The 18830-nt window shown below is 39.0% G+C and overlaps 1 protein-coding gene across 1 annotated transcript; it reads left to right on the top strand.

The window, feature by feature from the left end:
* The first annotated feature begins 15637 nt into the window (after positions 1-15637).
* LOC110912169 (probable inactive receptor kinase At1g48480) lies at positions 15638-18021 on the top strand. Its single transcript, XM_022156841.2, has 2 exons — positions 15638-17107; positions 17198-18021. Exons 1-2 carry the CDS (start codon positions 15778-15780, stop codon positions 17812-17814), a joined length of 1947 nt encoding a protein of 648 aa, XP_022012533.1. The 5' UTR covers positions 15638-15777; the 3' UTR covers positions 17815-18021.
* Positions 18022-18830: the final 809 nt, after the last annotated feature.

Raw genomic sequence — 18830 nt, 5'->3', positions numbered from 1 at the left:
AAAGTTCAAGTGTGGGGGTATTTGATGTGTGTAAAATGCAACATATAAAACACATCAATTAAGGCATAAAACTAACCCTTTTTAAGTACTAATGTTGGAAAAAGAGTGTTTTTGTCTTCCTTTTATTTTCAGGATGAAATGAGCTCAAAATCACAAAAGAAGCAAAAAGACCACTAATTCTACCATAAATACAAGAAAAGGAACAAAAGTGGACTGCCCGGACCCTCAACGGCACCTTCCAAAACAAAGAGAAGAAAACAGAGTCTGAACACGCCCCGTGTCCAGCGAACACGGGGGCGTGCCCAGGAAGCAGCAGAAAAGACAAACCAGTAGAAGCTTCCATTGCTCACCACGGGGCCGTGCCCAGCGGGCACGGGGGCGTGTTGAAAGTACAGCAGGCGCATTAATTGTAATTCGCAATTACAATTAATGAAGAGAGAGAGTGTCAGACGGGCACGGGGCCGTGTCCAGCGGACACGGGGCCGTGTCCAGCGTTCTGTCCAGCCTATAAATAGAGGAGCTTGGTTTCATTCTCCCTCATCCCTTGACACACCACCTCTCTCACACCTCATCCACCACCCACCACCACCATAACACCATCATCCACCACCATCATCCATTGTCCATCGTAGAGTGTGTGAGTCGTCTCGGGATCCAAGATTGATCGTAAGAGTTCTTGACAATCAAGGCCATGTTTGCCTAAGTCTCTTACATCACTTGGTGAAGACAAGTGTTTAGTATAATACTTTTTATTTTTAATCTTTTGCACTTTTTATTTGGTTTTGTATTAATGACTTTAATAACTAGTTACTTATGTTGAAGGTGATCTTTCCTTATCGTTTGTCCGTGGTGTCTTGGCATTATTTTACTGTATATATAAAATAAAAGATTTTCACCATTCATATCTCCACGGTCTATATGGAGGTATGTTGGCTACCTGGTCGGGGGTTAAGGGAACGGTTTGGTAAGGGTCTTGCCCTTGTTCAGCGTTTAGAGGTCCTGCTTGGGACCTGGGTCAAATTTAGTAGGATCTCCTTCAATGCCCATAGGTATTGGATGGCGGGGATCCAAACTCTTTGACCCCCTCATAAGTTAACTACTATTAATACTATAACCCGGCTATTTAGGACTGTATCCCTGCTGACTCAGACTACTTAGCCGAGGGTAACGTCGCCGCCAAAAGCGGGGCCTACCACAATTTGCATTAATAACTTAATTCATTATCTTTCAATAATCCGACCCTTTAGGATTGTATCCTTGCTGACTCAAACTACTGGGTTGAGGGTAACGTCGCCTTCAAAAGAGGGGCCTACTACAATAACTAAGATAATCTCTTAAACAAGTGCAAAAGTGCGAAAATAATCAAAGGTTATACTAATACACGTGTCGGATCCAAGTGATTCATCTTGTCTATCTGTTTTTATTTTATTTTATTTTTCAGCATTTAGTTAGTTTTCATTTTTCTTAGTTTAAAACATTTTTCTAACTTTTTGATTTGATTAGACGTTGAGGATAAACCGGTATTAAAAGCTCTTGTGTCCTTGGACGACCTCGGTATCTTACCAACACTATACTACGTCCACGATGGGTGCACTTGCCCATATGTGTGTTTAGTGTTAGTAAATATCGTGTTTTATAAATTTAAAACTTGGCTAAAAGTGTAAAAGGGCTTAAATATATATCTAAAAATATAACACACTTCACGCACATCAACATCCGTGCTCTTCCTGACTGTGTCGCTGACTTTGTTCAAGCAGCGAAACCTGCAACAATCGAGGAAACTTATCAGCTCGCAGCAGAGATCAATGATAAGCGAGTCTTGGCCGGAGTTTTCAAAACATCAACCAAGAATCTCAACCAAGCTACTGCGGTGTCAGGTGCCGATAACGCTCCATCTTAAGCCCCCAAGTCTACTCGTCAAAACTGCAAGCGAAGGAACTCCAACAAGAACTGCGCAGTAGTCAAAGCACCGCCTAACACCTAGTCTCGTCAGGTTGCTACTCCCAACGCACTGCCTGCTAAGCGTGCGTATACTGGTACTCACCCACTGTGCCCTACTTGCACTTATCATCATCCAGTGGGAACAAACTGTCGTTTCTGTGTCAACTACAACCTATATGGGTACTACACAGCTCACTGCCGCTCAGGCCCTCATCAATAAGCTCCTCAAGCTCTCGCAGCACCGCCAGTTCAACCTCTCGCTCCTTAGGTTAACCCAGCAGTTCCTGCACCCGCTGTTCACGCACGTGCTTGCTACACGTGCGGTGACCCGAACCACTTTGCAAATGTCTGCCCACAGCGTGTTGTGAAACAAGAGCCGCAACAGCTACCGCCACCGCAGCAACAACAACTACAGCAACAGCAGCAGCAACAACAACCTCCAGCAGCCCGCGGAAGAACCTTCAACATCAATGTCCGCCAGGCTCAGACTGACAACAATGTTATCAATGGTACGTTCCTTGTCAATGGTATTTACGCTCGTGCTTATTTGATACCGGAGCCGATAACTGTTTTGTATCATTTGAATTCGAAAAGCTCCTAAGACATAAACGCGCTAATCTCCTAACGACCTACGACTTAGAAGTTGCCACCGGAAGAACCGTTACCATCAGCTCCATTCTGCGTGATTGTACTCTTGAACTCAACAATCACGTTTTCCCTATCGATCTTATACCTATGCAACTAGGTAGTTTTGACATCATAGTAGGCATTGATTTTCTTCGTTAGAATCGTGCTGAAGTTGTTTGTTTCGAAAAGATAATTCGTTTTTCTCTTTCAAACGATAATCAACTACTTATTTCTGGCAATGTATCCTCGAAAGAGTTGAAGCTTATGTCTTGTACCCAAATGAGTAAGTACTTACGCAAGGAGTACAACGCTTTCTTAGCCCATATTATGGAGACGAAGAATGAGAAGAAAACTGTGAAAGACGTTCCTATTGTTTGTGATTTTCCTTACGTTTTTCAAGACGATTTACCTGGTTTACCCTCTACTCGTGATATCGATTTTCGTATTGACTTAATCCCAGGTGCTACTCCTGTTGCAAAAGCTCCCTATCGCCTCGCACCATCTGAAATGCGCGAGCTATCTAGCCAACTTCAGGAATTGCTTGATAAAGGCTTTGTACACCCGAGCACATCACCTTGGAGTGCACCCATTCTTTTTGCGAAAAAGAAGGATGGATCGTTCCAAATGTGCATCGATTATAGAGAACTTAACAAGCTTACTATTAAGAACCAATACCCGCTACCCCGATGTAACAACCTTCTCGTTATTATATGAATTTAATAAAATATGCATATTTTATAACCAAATATTTCGCTTCATTTAAAAGTACAAAATAGAAGTTTTCATGATGATCACTTACTAGTTAACTACTAACTAGTTTAAACATCCCAAAAACATAAACATTGTCTAAAACAAAGTTAATTAAACGCGGAAGCTCCAAAATGTTGTGTTCGGTTCTTGAAAACGTGCTTGATCGCCATCCGGATTAAGTTCCACTTCACCTAGTGTCAAAACCACTTAAAATGTTAGTTTTGACTTTATTATAATGCATATAAACAAGTTCAAGAATCAAACAATCGAAAACAAAATAAAAATCCAGAATCAAGTCTGTCGCGTGTTGCGCTAGACCTCCCCCATTTTGTCGCGTGTCGCGAAGACTCTCGCGTGTCGTGCCAGATTCAATGGATCCTGTCGCGTGGCGCGGGGGACTCAGTTTTCCAGCAGGTGCAGGTTTTTTACCTGCATTTCCTGCCCAGCTCCAAATTTCACAATTCTAACTTCAAAAGCTCATAACTTTTGATCCGATGGTCCGTTTTAGGTGATTCTTTTTCCTGCACGTCTGTAATTTAATTACCGACGTGCCTATTACATTTACTATACCACAATTTCAAGTTACGGACTGAATGTCTAAATCACTATGTAATTAATCGACCGGTCAAGTTATACCAATTTTCGCTACCAATGAGATAGTAACCTTAAGGCGCTTTTACCCAACATCCGAGGCTTAATATCACCGGCATTTCATTACCAATCCTATGGCTTCATACTCTTGTGATTGTCAACTCCAAATGCTAACTATCAAAACACTAACACTACTTACTACTCAATTATTCGACCCGTTTGGCTCATTTATGGAATCCTCCATTTACAATGACCACCAAACGCTTCTTTATCTAATCTTATCCTATTAATTCAAGTAGTGAACATTATCACCTCAATCAACACATGCCTCTTTTCTAAAACACGACTATACATGGTTTAAATATCAAATTTACTTAATGTAACGAAACAAGTTACATACCTCAAAGCACACCCTTCAAACGTGCGTCACCACCGGCTTGTCCGCTCGACGCTCCGGTTTCCTTCCCTATAGAGTTCAATCACGACACATTTAGAACTCTTTAATTTACATTTAACGCATAGTTTACCAATTAGTACAAGTATGCGTTTTTGTTCATATTTCAACATTTAGCCTTCTCTTAGGCATTTTTACAAACACTTTAAGGGCAGAATTTTACACAATTTATAATCAAGTTCATGGCTTGTTATTGAGCCAATATTAACATCAACTAAGCATATTCATATCAATTTTCACATTATCAACATTTGAATTTACTTCCTAGGATTCAAATTACACTAGAACAACAATCAAATTCTAGTGTTTAGCATGTTCCTACAAAACCCACTTATCACCTTCAATGGTGATTATGAATTCACAAGAATTAGACATAATTTCAACAAGTGATTGACTAGGGTTTTACTCCTAGACACAATATCATTCCAATCTCATCCAAACAACATTCATGCAACATGAATTTCGAATTTCTTAGGTTTGCCTAGAAATTTAGACAAAGCTTTCCTATGAAATTTACATACCTTATGACCCCTTCGCAGTGGAGATCACTATTCTATGTTTGGATTTTGATTTGGTACTGAATTTGATCTTCAGTTTTGATCAAATAGCAAGAACTAGGGTTTTGAAAGAACTCTGGTCGCCCCCTCTGTGTTTTGATCGAACCCAGCACATACACAATTGTGTGTTTTAGGTTTAAATTATGTTTTATTATAATTAATTTCAATTTAAACACTTTTGGTCCCTCAACTATCATTTAGTTCATATTTTTAGTGCTTTAACCCACTTATAAGTCACTACAAGACTTTTATCTAACTAGGTTATTTTTAATCCTAGTTAGTTCACTTGTTTATTTACCGACATCATATTTAAAATAAATGATTTACATTTTCGGGGTGTTACACCGGAATCGACGGCTTATTTGATCAACTTCAAGGTGCTACATGTTTCTCGAAGATTGATTTACGTTCAGGCTATCACCAGTTGCGTATACAAGAGCAAGACATTCCAAAAAACGCTTTTCGTACTCGGTATGGCCAGTATGAATTCGTGGTCATGTCTTTTGGTCTCACAAACACACCCGCGGTCTTGATAGACTTGATGAACCGTGTGTGCAAACCCTTCTTGGATCGTTTTTATTGGGATTGAACCCTACCAAAGGAACAGTTGATAAATCCAAAACTGGATCAGATCAATGGATTCACAATAAGCAGTTGTTTGTATCAATCTTTCTCATTGAAAGTGGCCTAACAACTGATGTCCTTTAAGTACTGCCCTTCTACAACAACTGCTGGTCTACAACAACTGATGATACCTAAAGACTGTTGAAGACTAAGCACTGATGCTCAATCTATTGATATGGGTCAAACACTCCTGAAGACACAAAGTACTGCTGGAGTTATAACAGTGGAAGGAGAAGCAGTAGTTTAGTTTATTCTTTGTATTATTTGTAATCAGTAGTTTAGTAAGCAGTGTTTGTATAGATCAGTGGTTATTGGTTGTTAGGAGGTTAGATGTCACTTTCATGGTGACGTCAGCAAAGATGCTTCAGTGGTTTGTTCTGTACTATAAATAGAACAGTACCCTGTACTGTTCTATTAGCTCTCTTCATCACCAAGTCATTCTGTACGAACAAATCACTGTGAGCTCAGGCTGAGGGAGAGACTTTGTGCATGCATGCAATTAATTGAAGATTGTAATAAATATAATTATTCGATTCCATGTTAAACATGTTTGCTTAAAATTGTTCTCTCTTTGATTGTGTTGAAAGTTTATTCATCTATTTCCGCTGCAATTGTTTCTGATTCATCTTCATTTTAGTTAAACAAACACAATCGTATCAAACTCAGATCCTAACAGTTTTGTTATTGTATTTATCGATGATATCCTTATCTACTCGAAGACGAGAGCCGAACACGCGCAACATCTTTGTTTAGTTCTCGAACTTCTTCAAGGAAATCGCCTCTACGCCAAGTTCTCCAAGTGTGAATTTTGGCTTGAGGAGGTTCAATTTCTCGGTCACATCGTTAACAGTCAGGAATTCACGTCGATCCCGCGAAGATAGAAGCTGTAAAGAGTTGGATTACGCCGAAGACTCCATCCGAAATCCGTTCATTCCTTGGATTGGCGGGTTATTACCGTCAATTCATCGTTGACTTTTCTAAAATCGCTGTGCCTCTCACTGCCCTAACTCACAAGGATAAACCTTTTAACTGGGGCTCTGATCAAGAGGACGCCTTTCAAACTCTCAAGCGTATACTTTGCAATGCTCATGTTCTCGCACTTCCCGATGGAAACGAAGATTTCATTGTTTATTGTGATGCCTCTAACCTAGGTCTTGGTTGTGTTCTCATGCAACGAGACAAGGTTATCGCGTATGCGTCTCGACAACTCAAAATCCACAAGAAGAACTACACTGGCCACGACCTCGAGCTCGGTGCAGTTGATTTTGCGTCGAAGATATGGCGACACTACCTTTATGGTCCAAAGTGTACGGTCTTCACCGACTATAAGAGCCTACAACATATCTTGAACCAGAAAGAACTGAACATGCGCCAACGCAGGTGGGTGGAACTTCTCAACGACTATGATTGCGAGATACGCTACCATTCTGGCAAGGCAAACGTTGTAGCCGATGCCCTCATTCGACGAAGCTATGTATATAGTACTCGTAATGTTCTAGTCCAGAATGAACTCGAATCTCTAACCCGCGACGCTCAACACGCATGCTTCATTGAGAATACCTTGAAAGAGGAAATGAAGTATGGTGTCGAAACTCAGCTAGTGACTAAATCGAACGATATTTATAACTATCTCGACCGTATTTGGATCCCTAGTCGCAATAACCTATGAGAGATATTGTTGACTAAAGCTCACAAATCCCGATATTCCATTCACCCCGGTGCCGACAAGATGTACCAGGACCTCCGTTCTAGGTATTGGTGGTCGGGCACGAAAAAAGATATCGCTCTGTATGTCTCGAAATGCCTAACTTACTCAAAAGTTAAGGCCGAAAATCAACGGCCCTTTGGTTTACTCGAATAACCCGAAATCCCCATGTGGAAATGGGAAAGTATAGCCATGGACTTTATTATGAAACTCCCTCAAACGCCTTCTGGTCACGATAGCATTTGGGTTATCATTGATCGTCTTATGAAATCTGCTCACTTCATTCCGATACGAGAAGACTTTAAGGTTGAACGATTAGCACAAATCTATACCGACGAAGTCATTTGTCGACATGGGATGCCTCGTGACATCATCTTTGACCACGATGGTCGTTTTACATCAAGTCTCTGGGAGACATTTCAATCCGCTCTTGGTATGACTCTCAATCTCAGTACCGCATTCCATCCCAGACCGACGGTCAGACTGAGCGCACGATTCGCACCCTCGAAGACATGCTTCGTTCGTGCGTTATAGATTTTGGTGGTAATTGGGATTTGCATTTACCTTTAGTATAATTTTCGTACAATAACAATTATCATGCTAGTATACAAATGGCACCCTTGGAGGCACTATATGGTAGAAAATGTCGATCACCTATTGTATGGCACGAGATCAGAGACGCACAGATCACCGGTCCCGAGTTAATACAAGAAACGACAGACAAGATTCTCCAAATAAGAGACAATCTCCTGAAAGCTCGGAGTCGTCAAAAAAGCTACGCCGATAAATGCTGCAAGCCCCTAAAGTTCAAAGTTGGAGATCACGTCCTCTTAAAGGTTTCACCTTGGAAAGGGGTGATCCGATTCGGCAAGAAAGGGAAACTAGCGCCACGTTATGTGGGTCCCTTTAAGATTCTGGAAAGAATTGGTAAATTGGCCTACCGACTCGAATTACCGGTCGAACTCAACAACGTACATCCAACTTTCCACATCTCAAACCTCAAAAAGTGTCTAGCTGAAGAAAATCTTCATGTACCTCTTGAAGACTTGCAAGTAAACGAGACTCTACACTTCGTGGAAAAGCCAGTAGAAATCATGGATCGAGAGACCAAGAAACTTCGATGCTCTCGCATTCCCATGGTTAAGGTTAGATGGGAAGGCAAACGCGGCGCCGAGTTCACTTGGGAACTCGAAAGTGATATGAAAGCTAAATATCCGCAACTCTTTGTTACGTCTACTACTTAATTTCGGGACGAAATTCCCTAAAGTAGGGAGACTGTAACAACCCGAACCTTTTATTGTTCTTTTGTTACCGATATCTCGTTCGTAAACACTTGTACTCCGAGATTCGATGATCGCTATGGGTTAAACTATATTTTAAACGCAATTTACAATGCTTATTTATCGCAGTTATCACATTTAAACGCTTATTACTTGAACACTTATCGCAACGCAAACTCGAAACACGGATTTATTTATATAATTTATGTTATTTGTGTGTTTAATTATTATGGGTGTATTATATGTGCTTGTTACTCGCTTAAAACGCTCAAACGTTCACTCTCGCAACTCAGTTTATCACGATAAAACGCAACACAACGTTACACTTAATATCTCGCTAAAATACTTATAGTACTCGTACTAACTAATGCAACAAAACGCACCAAACGAGCATCCTACACGCGAAACGGAGATCCTTGTACTCAAAACTGGCCCCTTCAAACGAAGCCAGCAACTTCGTACGAAGGCAGCCAGCTTCGAACCAGGGATCCAGACCACCTCTATAAATACCTTGCCCTCCTCTTTCATTCTAACTTGCTGCCATTTCATCTAAAACGCTGCTAAATTGTTGTCCAACTGTTTTCAAGTAAGATTTACTAATTTTTACATGTTCCACAATGTTTTCCACTACGATTTTCCACAAGATTCACTCCGATTTCATCCAAACTTCTTTCTTTTTACAAAAAAAAAATCATCTTTTATGTAAATCTTCATCTTTTTCATCTAAACTTCATCTTTTTCATGAAAACCTTCATCTTTTTCATCAAATCTTCTTGATTTACAACGGATCTACACTTAACCGGGTGCATTGGGCCTAGCTACGGCTTCCCAAATTAGAAATCTGTAGATTTCACACCCACCAAGTGTTAATCTAAGTGAAAACCCTTTTAAACTCGATTTTCACACAAAAACGGACCAAAACCGACACATATTTCATTCACTAGATAGTGGAACGAGGTGGTGTCGAAACCGTCATGAAAAGGACTCGAAAACACATCCGATTCAGACGAAAACACAGCTCCGAATGCCAAAAACAGCCACGTTTGCGAGCTGGACTGTTCTGTGCGAAGCCCCGGCTTCGTACCAAGGCACTACTGGCTTCATACGAAGGCACTACTAGCTTCGTACGAAGGCACTGCCTTCGTATGAAGGCACTAACTTCATACAACCCAGCCCAAGTTCTCTCACATGACTCAAACAAAGACCCTCCGACTCTAAGTTTAATCAGTAGCTTAAGGTTGGAGGGATAACACTCGATTTCCCGAAGACAGACGCGAAGCACACTCGATTTTGGACAACGGAAGCATCACATGTACGAAGCCCCCTTCATACGAAGGCATGCCTTCGTACGAAGACAGTAGCTTCGTACGAAGCCTCTGTTTCCCACCCGACACTCCGATTTCGACCGTTTCAGCACTTTGGAGGACTTACGCTTCTGTTCCCGTACGCAGGCTGATCTGGTGCTCCCTTCAATTCATTCCAGACCGTGTTTACTTGATAAGCACGCACTATGAGTATATCGAACCCTTTTTGCTTAACGCACTTTTAGGTGTTACATACGTTCTCTATCAAAATACACAACACTGAAACGCTTTATAAACACTAACCGCACTCGCATGATATACGTGATTAGTTGAATACGTGTTGTTATGTTACACAGTGGTGACTTGCCCTACCGCCCTTAGCAACGATAGTACTATAGTTTGGACTCAGCACCTGTTTATTCAGGGGTTGTTAAGGATCACAAACTTTACTTCACTTGTTCGCTTCGGTGAACATGTGTTGCGCATACTCTACTCGCAGTCATGTGGTTAGCTTGTATCATTGTTATAGTTACTTGATTCACCATCTTACGTGTTACATGTTGGTTATGCGTAAACGCTTTTTTATACTATATCTATGCTAAACTTGTGTACTCACCTTTACATTATTGTATTGACTTTATTTTAATGTATGTGACAGGTTGATGGATTGTTTGCTGCAAATGGATAGGAAGTCTAGAAACCCACAATAAAAATCTAAGTTGTCGGATTAGATTATGTTTGAGAGACTTGAAATCTGTATGAATTTTTGTGGAATATTTGTTTGATAGTATGGGATATTGAACTTGTGAAATTACGAGAACGTAGCCGGAAACAGTGAAGAAAATGTAGTTGAAATGAGAAAGTTATGAAGAAAACAAAATTGCCTAGCTGCAGCCTACCGTAGCTTACGGTGGCTACCGTAAGCTACGGTAGACCCTGACCAAAAATGTGCCGTAAGACAGTTTTCAACTACCGTAGGCCACTTTAAAGCCACCGTAAGCTACGGTGGCCACCGTAACTTACGGTGGAGCCTGACGGGAAAAGTGTAACTCCTCTTTTATAGTTGGTGGGTGTGACTTTTGAATGACCTAATCATTGTTTTCGGTTTAGGGGAGTTTGGGGGCGAATTTTAGGTGACAAGAACACTATTTTGGGGTTGTTATCATTGCTTTTCATTATCTGATTCATATGAACATTAGAATTGAAGTGATGACGAACCGAGTTATGTGTGGCTAAGTTTCGTATGTTTTCCTCCGGATAGTAAGGTTTCGAATTGAATGTTTTATGATTGTTTATGTTATTTCTGAGATAGTGTTTAATCTTTTTGATTATATTGCTATGGTGTTTATGAGTTTGAGTTGTAATTGTTAATATTGTTGATCTTCGTGTTTTGAACCATCCGTTCTTGGTGCCGTTGGCAATCGAGATTTATTGGGAGGGATTCGGGGTTGGCTATATTGAACTGGTCATCGGGTGACTACCTTGCGTTATTTTAATCCAAGTACTCAGTCCCCTTTTATCACAATCAAACGCAAATTCACGAACTATGTCTATGTAATTCATCTCAGATTAAACTCTCATTTTAACATTCGTAGAAACCTGAAACCGGGGGAGAACATCTCTTCTCATTCCTGAACCAAAATTTTGATAAGTACTTTTTAATTCATTTTAATTAATCAAACCAAACAACCAAATCATTGAAATTACTTTTCTGCATTTTAGTTTAATTTAGTCTTTTACAAAAGCTATTTAGATAACGCATATTCCACAAACTCCCTGTGTTCGATACCCACTTACCGCTAGCTATTTAGTAGTAATTGGATTAAAATTGAGTGAGAATTCGACCTCACGTCACACAACTTTTCTCATTTGATGTAAAATACTTTCAATAGAGCAAGCTCACTGCTTAAAAACCTTCTCAAAATCTCTAATACACAATTCTAAATCTAAACACGTGGGAAGGAAAATTTCATAAAATCGGACAACCTACGACGTATGCGAATCCAAATTTTAAAACGAATATAGCATTTCCTTTAGAAACTACATCTTTCATCGTAAATTACTACTTTCTCCTAATACGGCAATACCGTCTCGACATTCAAAATCATAACACTCCTCCACCGAACTAGCATCAAAAATCGTAACACTCCTAGAAGAGCATAAATCGTTGTAAATTACTACTTTCTCCCAAACCCACGAACTAGCATCAAAATCGTAACACTCATCCACCGTGTCATTTTTATTGGCGGCATTAGAAAAAAGATTAGGAAACTCATCTTTAAGCGGCTGAGAAGAAACCCAAGTATCTAACAAGAAACAAACTGATTTACCATTACCGACCTTGCCTTTAATAAGAGTCCCAAGATTAATATTTAGAAGAGCAAGGTGATTTCCCAGTTTAACAATAGAACCCCAAATACGAACTATGAATTGCAACTATCACTTTGTTCCATAGAGCATGCTTTTCCTTCTTGAATCTCCATCACCATTTTGACAAAAGTGCTAAATTAGCATTTTGTAATGATGTAAGTCCCAAACCACCAACTTCCAAAGGAGAGGTAATTTTAGACCAGCTAACCCAATTAATTTTTTCATTTTATGAGGAACCGGCCCAAAAGAACCTCCTTCTTTTCGCTTCAAGTTGTTCTAAAATACCAACTGGGGCTTTATAAAGTGAAAAGAAATAAGTTTGTAACGTTTCCATTACCGACTTAAGAAGAGTTAAACGTCCACCTATCGAGAGAGTGGCCGATTTCCACATAGAGAGCCGAGTATCGAACTTTTGAATAACAAAAGCCCAATTGCAATCCGGTTCATATTTGCACCCACGGTAAGAACTAGATAAAAAAAAGGCAATGAACCCGAAGCACATTTAAGAAGATTTGCAATACCATCTACTTTTACGGTAAGACCTAAATAAGAAAAAGGCAATGAACCCGAAGCACATTTCAGAATATTTACAATACCATCTACTTTCAAAACTTTCCAAATTCATCAAAGATTTAAAAAGGCATTGTATACATCTAGAGTAAACAAAGACTTTGTAAATGGTAACACGTCTTAGTTACGTTTCGGACCATCTTTGTCTTAATCCAGATTTTTGTAGGATTAATTTTTTGTTTGTCCAATTATTTATGTGTCTTTGCCAAACAACACTTTAGTTCTTTGATACTTTATAATTATAAAATTAAACATTATAACACGGTTGTCTCTTTTTATTATAGTCTCAACCACTCAAACCCAAATGGATGATATACCATTATATTACCACAATTGTTAATTTAAGTTTGAGTATTTGAGGTGTTGTTAGACCAAGCGTAATGGGGCGTTTTTTTTAAAAAAATTGCCCTAAAACGCCCTAAAACGCCCAACCCCCCACTACAGGGGGCGTTTTCCGGCGTGATTTTCGAAAAAAATCCCGTTCGGCGTTTAAATTATAACGCTGCCACCATCTTTCGACCCCCATCTTTCGACCGTTGCCATCTTTCGACCCCCCATCTTTCGACCGTTGACATCTTTCGACCCCCCATCTTTCGACCGTTGCCATCTTTCGACCCCCCATCTTTCGACCCCCCATCTTTCGAATGGGGCATTATGGGGCATTATACCCACTACACCACTTTTGCTATAATGCCCCCTTGCTGACTAGGACGCCACATGGCGCAAAACGCCCCATGATGGAGGCATTATAGTGTTCTACCACTACACATGGTCTTAATCGTTTTCTTTACTTTTATTAAAAAAATGTAAGTGATACCTAACACTTACATTTTTACTCATGAAGCATTAAATGAAATTTTATTTTTAAACGAAAGTTCAGCATATGCATAATATTTTAGTATTCAATAGGGCATTTCATAAAATTATTTATACCTTAAGTGTATATACGTATATATACACACACATTATAACATTACTATGAGAAAATTAATAAGAGGACATCAAATAATTATTTGTATATTTTATAACCAACTTCAAGTTGAAAAAAAAAATTGTTTATTTAATAACACACATTACCGTTACACACACATGTATATGTATATACATATATATACACAACATTATAACGTTAATATGAGAAAACTCCACATACGAACAAAAATGTTGTTATGGGAAAGTGATGTATATAGTGTCTCCATCATTTATATTTTAGAGTGTGTTGGTATGACTTTAAGCATCATTCAATTAAGGCACTATTCCACGTATCTACCTCCATTGATTCTACTTGTCATTGTCATTTGGGTAGGCCAAATATTTAATGATGATATATATCTTTGCTATAAACTTTACTTTTTTTTATGGTTAGGATATCGTTAACTGGGTTAGTAGTTAGTATGTTACTATCACCAAGTTAGTATTAAAACCCCTCTTACCTGTACTTGAACTCAGGACCTTCAAGAGAAGCAAAGTTCCCACCTTCCCTTAACCACTAAGCCAAGAGATCATTAGTTTACTTTATATTTTTTATTTTAATTATTTTGTATATTGGTTTGACTTTTCTAGAAGGTAAATTTGTCTATATACTCATTTTGTAATTAAGCATGAACAATCTTAACATGAGTATATATTTTAGAATACACCCTCACTTTTGATTTTTTTCCCGGAAAATCACAAAACTGGTATGTGAGTCCAAGACTGTAAAAAATCACATAAGACTCATCTTATGTTCTTCCTTCACATACTATAAGAGCACCCTTTCACTTTGAAATATTTTCTAGGGTCATAATTACCTTCTCTTGAAACAAAAAAAAAAAAAAAAAAAAATCACAAAACTTGATGTCATATTTACCTTTTCTTAAAGCATATATACCATCTATATGAGCAGCTGGTAGACCATTGCTAGAATGTGCATTGCATAAAAGCCTCAATAGCAACATGATACATTCAACACATAAAAGGCACACTAATTTGGGTTTAAAATCCTATTTTCAACCATGGGCATAAAAAGAAAGACATCTTCTAAAATGACACATGATAACAAACAGATATAACTTGTCAACGCACACAAAAACGACACAACAAATAAACGGGAGAGCTACACACTTGTCTCTCATGCTCTAGGAGCTTAACAATTAACTTGTCTTAACAAAATTATAAGGATTTAACAATTACACATGGGTCATAAGCCAAGTGTTACCGACTATTAGATAATTAATTAATAGTTGATTAGTTGATTCGACCCCGTGTATGAATTGGAAATGTTTAATTAACTTTTCTAGAATAGCTAATTCTTATTTATTTATATTAATAACTTTAAATTATTTACCTTTAAAAAGCATATGTCTCTACAGGTGCGTTAGCCCATCATTAGCATCCATCAATTTAACTAACTACCATATATATATATATATATATATATATATATATATATAGATATATATATATATATAGATATATATATATATAATAGTTTTATTTTACTGCTTATAAAAGCTTTGAATTATAAATGTATTTCTTTATGTTTGTAAGGTTGGTGATGACAAAGATATAAAAAAGGGGCAGAAAATAATTATAAGCTACAAATTTATGTTGGTGATGACAAAGATATAAAAAAAGGGGCAGAACATAATTAAAAGCTCCCATTGTGTTGTTGATGACAAAGATATAAAAAAAAGGGACAGAAAATAATTAAAAACTACAAATTTGTGACAATACAATATTCAAAAAAACAACTCACTTCTGCTACAATAACACTCATCATCCTTCATCAGAATAACATTAAAATATCTTCAAATACACCAATTTTTTGTTTTCTATTAAACATTTCCAATTCATACATAATAACTCATAACCCCACAACTAATTGTCCAATCAATTCACACACTCTTCCTCCCTCTCTCTCTCTCTCTACCTAGAGAGAGAAAGCCAAGAATAAACCACTCTCCTAACACCCACTGCCACACCACTTTTAACCGTTACACCACTTTCTCTCTCTCTCTTCAACATGGAGAAACATCCAATATTCTTCATTTGCATCATCTTATTCTCCCTGTCTATGACAGGAAAACCCGACCTAACTGCGGACCGGGCTGCTATTCTGGCAATCCGGTCCTCAGTAGGCGGACGTTCAATTTTATGGAACATTTCCCAGCCGGCGACCCCGTGCACCTGGCCCGGGGTGGTGTGCGACAACAAAACCAACCGTGTTGTCGAGCTTCATTTCCCGGGGATGGGACTTTCTGGCAAGCTGCCAGAAAACACCCTCGGGAATTTAACAGAGCTCACCACCCTGAGTCTCAGGTTTAATGCACTCTCCGGGTCGCTTCCCTCCGATATATTTACCCTCGGTAATCTCCGTAACCTCTTCCTCCAAAACAACCTTTTTTCGGGCCAGATACCCGATTCGTTTTCGGGTATGAGCAATCTCGTGAGAGTGAACTTTGCTAATAATAATTTCTCTGGTGAGATTCCCAATTCAGTTACTAACTTGACCCGGTTAGCTACATTGTATTTGGAAAACAATGGGTTCACGGGTCCAATTCCGGATCTTACCCGGACCAATATAGCTCAGTTTAACGTCTCGAATAATCAATTAACCGGAGAAATTCCATCCAAGTTATCTGGTTTCCCGGATTCTGCTTTCTCCGGGAATTCGCTATGCGGAAAACCGCTCACATCTTGTACCGGGTCTGAATCCGGATCCGGATCCGGGTCGGGTTCAAGTAATGGGCTCTCTGGTGGGGCAATTGCCGGAATTGTGATCGGGTCTGTTTTGGGTCTTTTGTTAATTTTGTTGATTTTATTCTTTTTATGTTGTAAGAATAGAAAACAAAAGGAAAACACAACATCAAAGAGTTTGGGTGAAACAGAACAAGTTAAAATCGATATGCCGGTTGAGAATGCAAACACGAAATCATCGAAAGCGGTTGAGAATGTCGATAGCTACCCAACGTTAGCTGCGGCTGCGGTTGGTGGAGCGGGTGGTGCGAAGGCGAAATCGGGTGAGGTTGGGAAGAAACTTGTGTTTTTTAAGAAGAATAATGAGTTGGGGAAGTTTGATTTGGATGATTTGTTGCGGGCGTCGGCGGAAGTGCTCGGGAAAGGGACGTTTGGGACCGCGTATAAGGCGGTGCTTGAGACGGGATTCGCGGTTGTGGTGAAGAGGTTGAAGGATGTTACAATGGGGGATAAGGAGTTTAGAGAGAAAATTGAAGGTGTTGGTGCAATGGATCATGAGAATTTGGTTCCATTGAGAGCTTATTATTGCAATGGGGAAGAAAAACTTCTTGTTTATGATTATATGCCAATGGGAAGCCTTTCTGCTTTGTTACATGGTAAATTAGATTATCAACAAATTATTATAGTTAATAGTTAATAGTTAATTAATGATGGTTTAAGTTAATTTATTCTATTTTGGATCACAGGAAATAGAGGAGCAGGAAGGACACCATTGAATTGGGAAACAAGATCCTCCATAGCCCTTGGGGCGGCCCGAGGAATGGTGTACCTACACGCACAAGGCTCGACGGTCTCCCATGGGAACATTAAATCATCGAATATCCTGTTGACGTCGTCCTACGAATCCCGAGTGTCTGATTTTGGGTTGGCTCAGCTCGTTGGTCCTAGTGCGACACCAACCCGTGTGGATGGCTATCGCGCGCCAGAAGTAACGGATGCACGCAAAGTTTCTCAAAAAGCAGATGTGTACAGCTTTGGGGTGTTGTTGTTGGAGTTGCTAACGGGTAAAGCACCAACACACGCGTTGCTAAACGAAGAAGGGGTTGACCTCCCGAGATGGGTTCAGTCGGTGGTTCGAGAAGAGTGGACTTCGGAGGTGTTTGATCTCGAGTTACTTCGGTATCAAAATGTTGAAGATCATATGGTTCAGTTGTTACAATTGGCTATCGACTGTTGTGCCCAGTACCCTGATAAGCGACCGAATATGGTCGATGTGGCTAACCACATTGCCGAGCTTTGTGGTTCTACTGGTTCGCATGCGCAAGAAACGTACCAGTCAACCGACATTGTAAGCGATTCGTGATCCTTTCGGTTCGGGTTTTTCGGGTATTGAATTTGTTGTTTTGTTATTTGAAATGTTGATTATACATACACATTTTGATGTTGTAGTTTGTTGAGTAAATTGTAATTTGTAATATGAAATCTCAATGTAATTCTTTGCTTTGTTTATGTAAATTTGGGTTTTTTTGTTTTTGTTTTTTGTATGTATTAAAACTCAAATTGAAATTTTTCATTGGTGTTAAGTAACCTTGGAATTTGGTTTAAATTTATAAAATTATGTATGAATATTAAATGGATTTCTTAAAGACTTAAAGTTTACGTTTTATAGATTTAATAATGTTAATTGTTAAAGAAAAGCAAGTGTGTACACTGTACACTAGTTTTATATTAAAAAGGCTTATTTATACTTTAATAAAGTATGTTTAATATAAAAAGATATTAGTGTAGGGGAAGTGGGCTATCTATGGGACACCGACAAAGAGCACGGCATGTGAGTGAGAGCCTATTGGATCCATATGTTTAGGTCAACTCATGTTTCTATTTGTTTTCAGATTATAAAAGGGTTAGGTTTGCGATGGGCTTGTCTAGTGACATGAAATGTTTACTCTATTTTAAAGTAATACCGGTTCAAGTTCTATCTATTTTAAAGTACTACCGGTTCAAGTTAGTGTATTTAAAAAAGCGTGTTAGGTTAAGCCGGCCGAGTTTATTACTTTTATAGCTCAGACTATTTATACATGCCCCTTGACTATTTACACACACTGAAACGCTATGCTTTGGTGTAAAGTTAACAGACAAGGACTGAACCTGTCAAGCCTTGTCTGTTGACCTGGTACCTAAGCGCTGCGCTTTGGCCAAAGCGCGACGCTTAGGTGTGACTATTTGTTTTTTGCTGGAAAAAGTGAGGTTTTGATGGAAAAAGTGGGGTGTTGGTTTGTCGTTTGGTTGCATTTGGTTGTGTTTTTTGTTGAAAGTTGTAGATTTTTGTTTTATTTTTATAAAACATATACAATTTAAAGTTGATTTATAACGGTCGTT

The sequence above is a fragment of the Helianthus annuus genome, chromosome 15 (genome assembly GCF_002127325.2).
Source record: "Helianthus annuus cultivar XRQ/B chromosome 15, HanXRQr2.0-SUNRISE, whole genome shotgun sequence".
NCBI classification, from domain to species: Eukaryota; Viridiplantae; Streptophyta; class Magnoliopsida; order Asterales; family Asteraceae; genus Helianthus; species Helianthus annuus.
The sequence above is the reverse complement of the archived record's forward strand: the minus strand, read 5'-3'. Positions and strand labels throughout refer to the sequence as shown.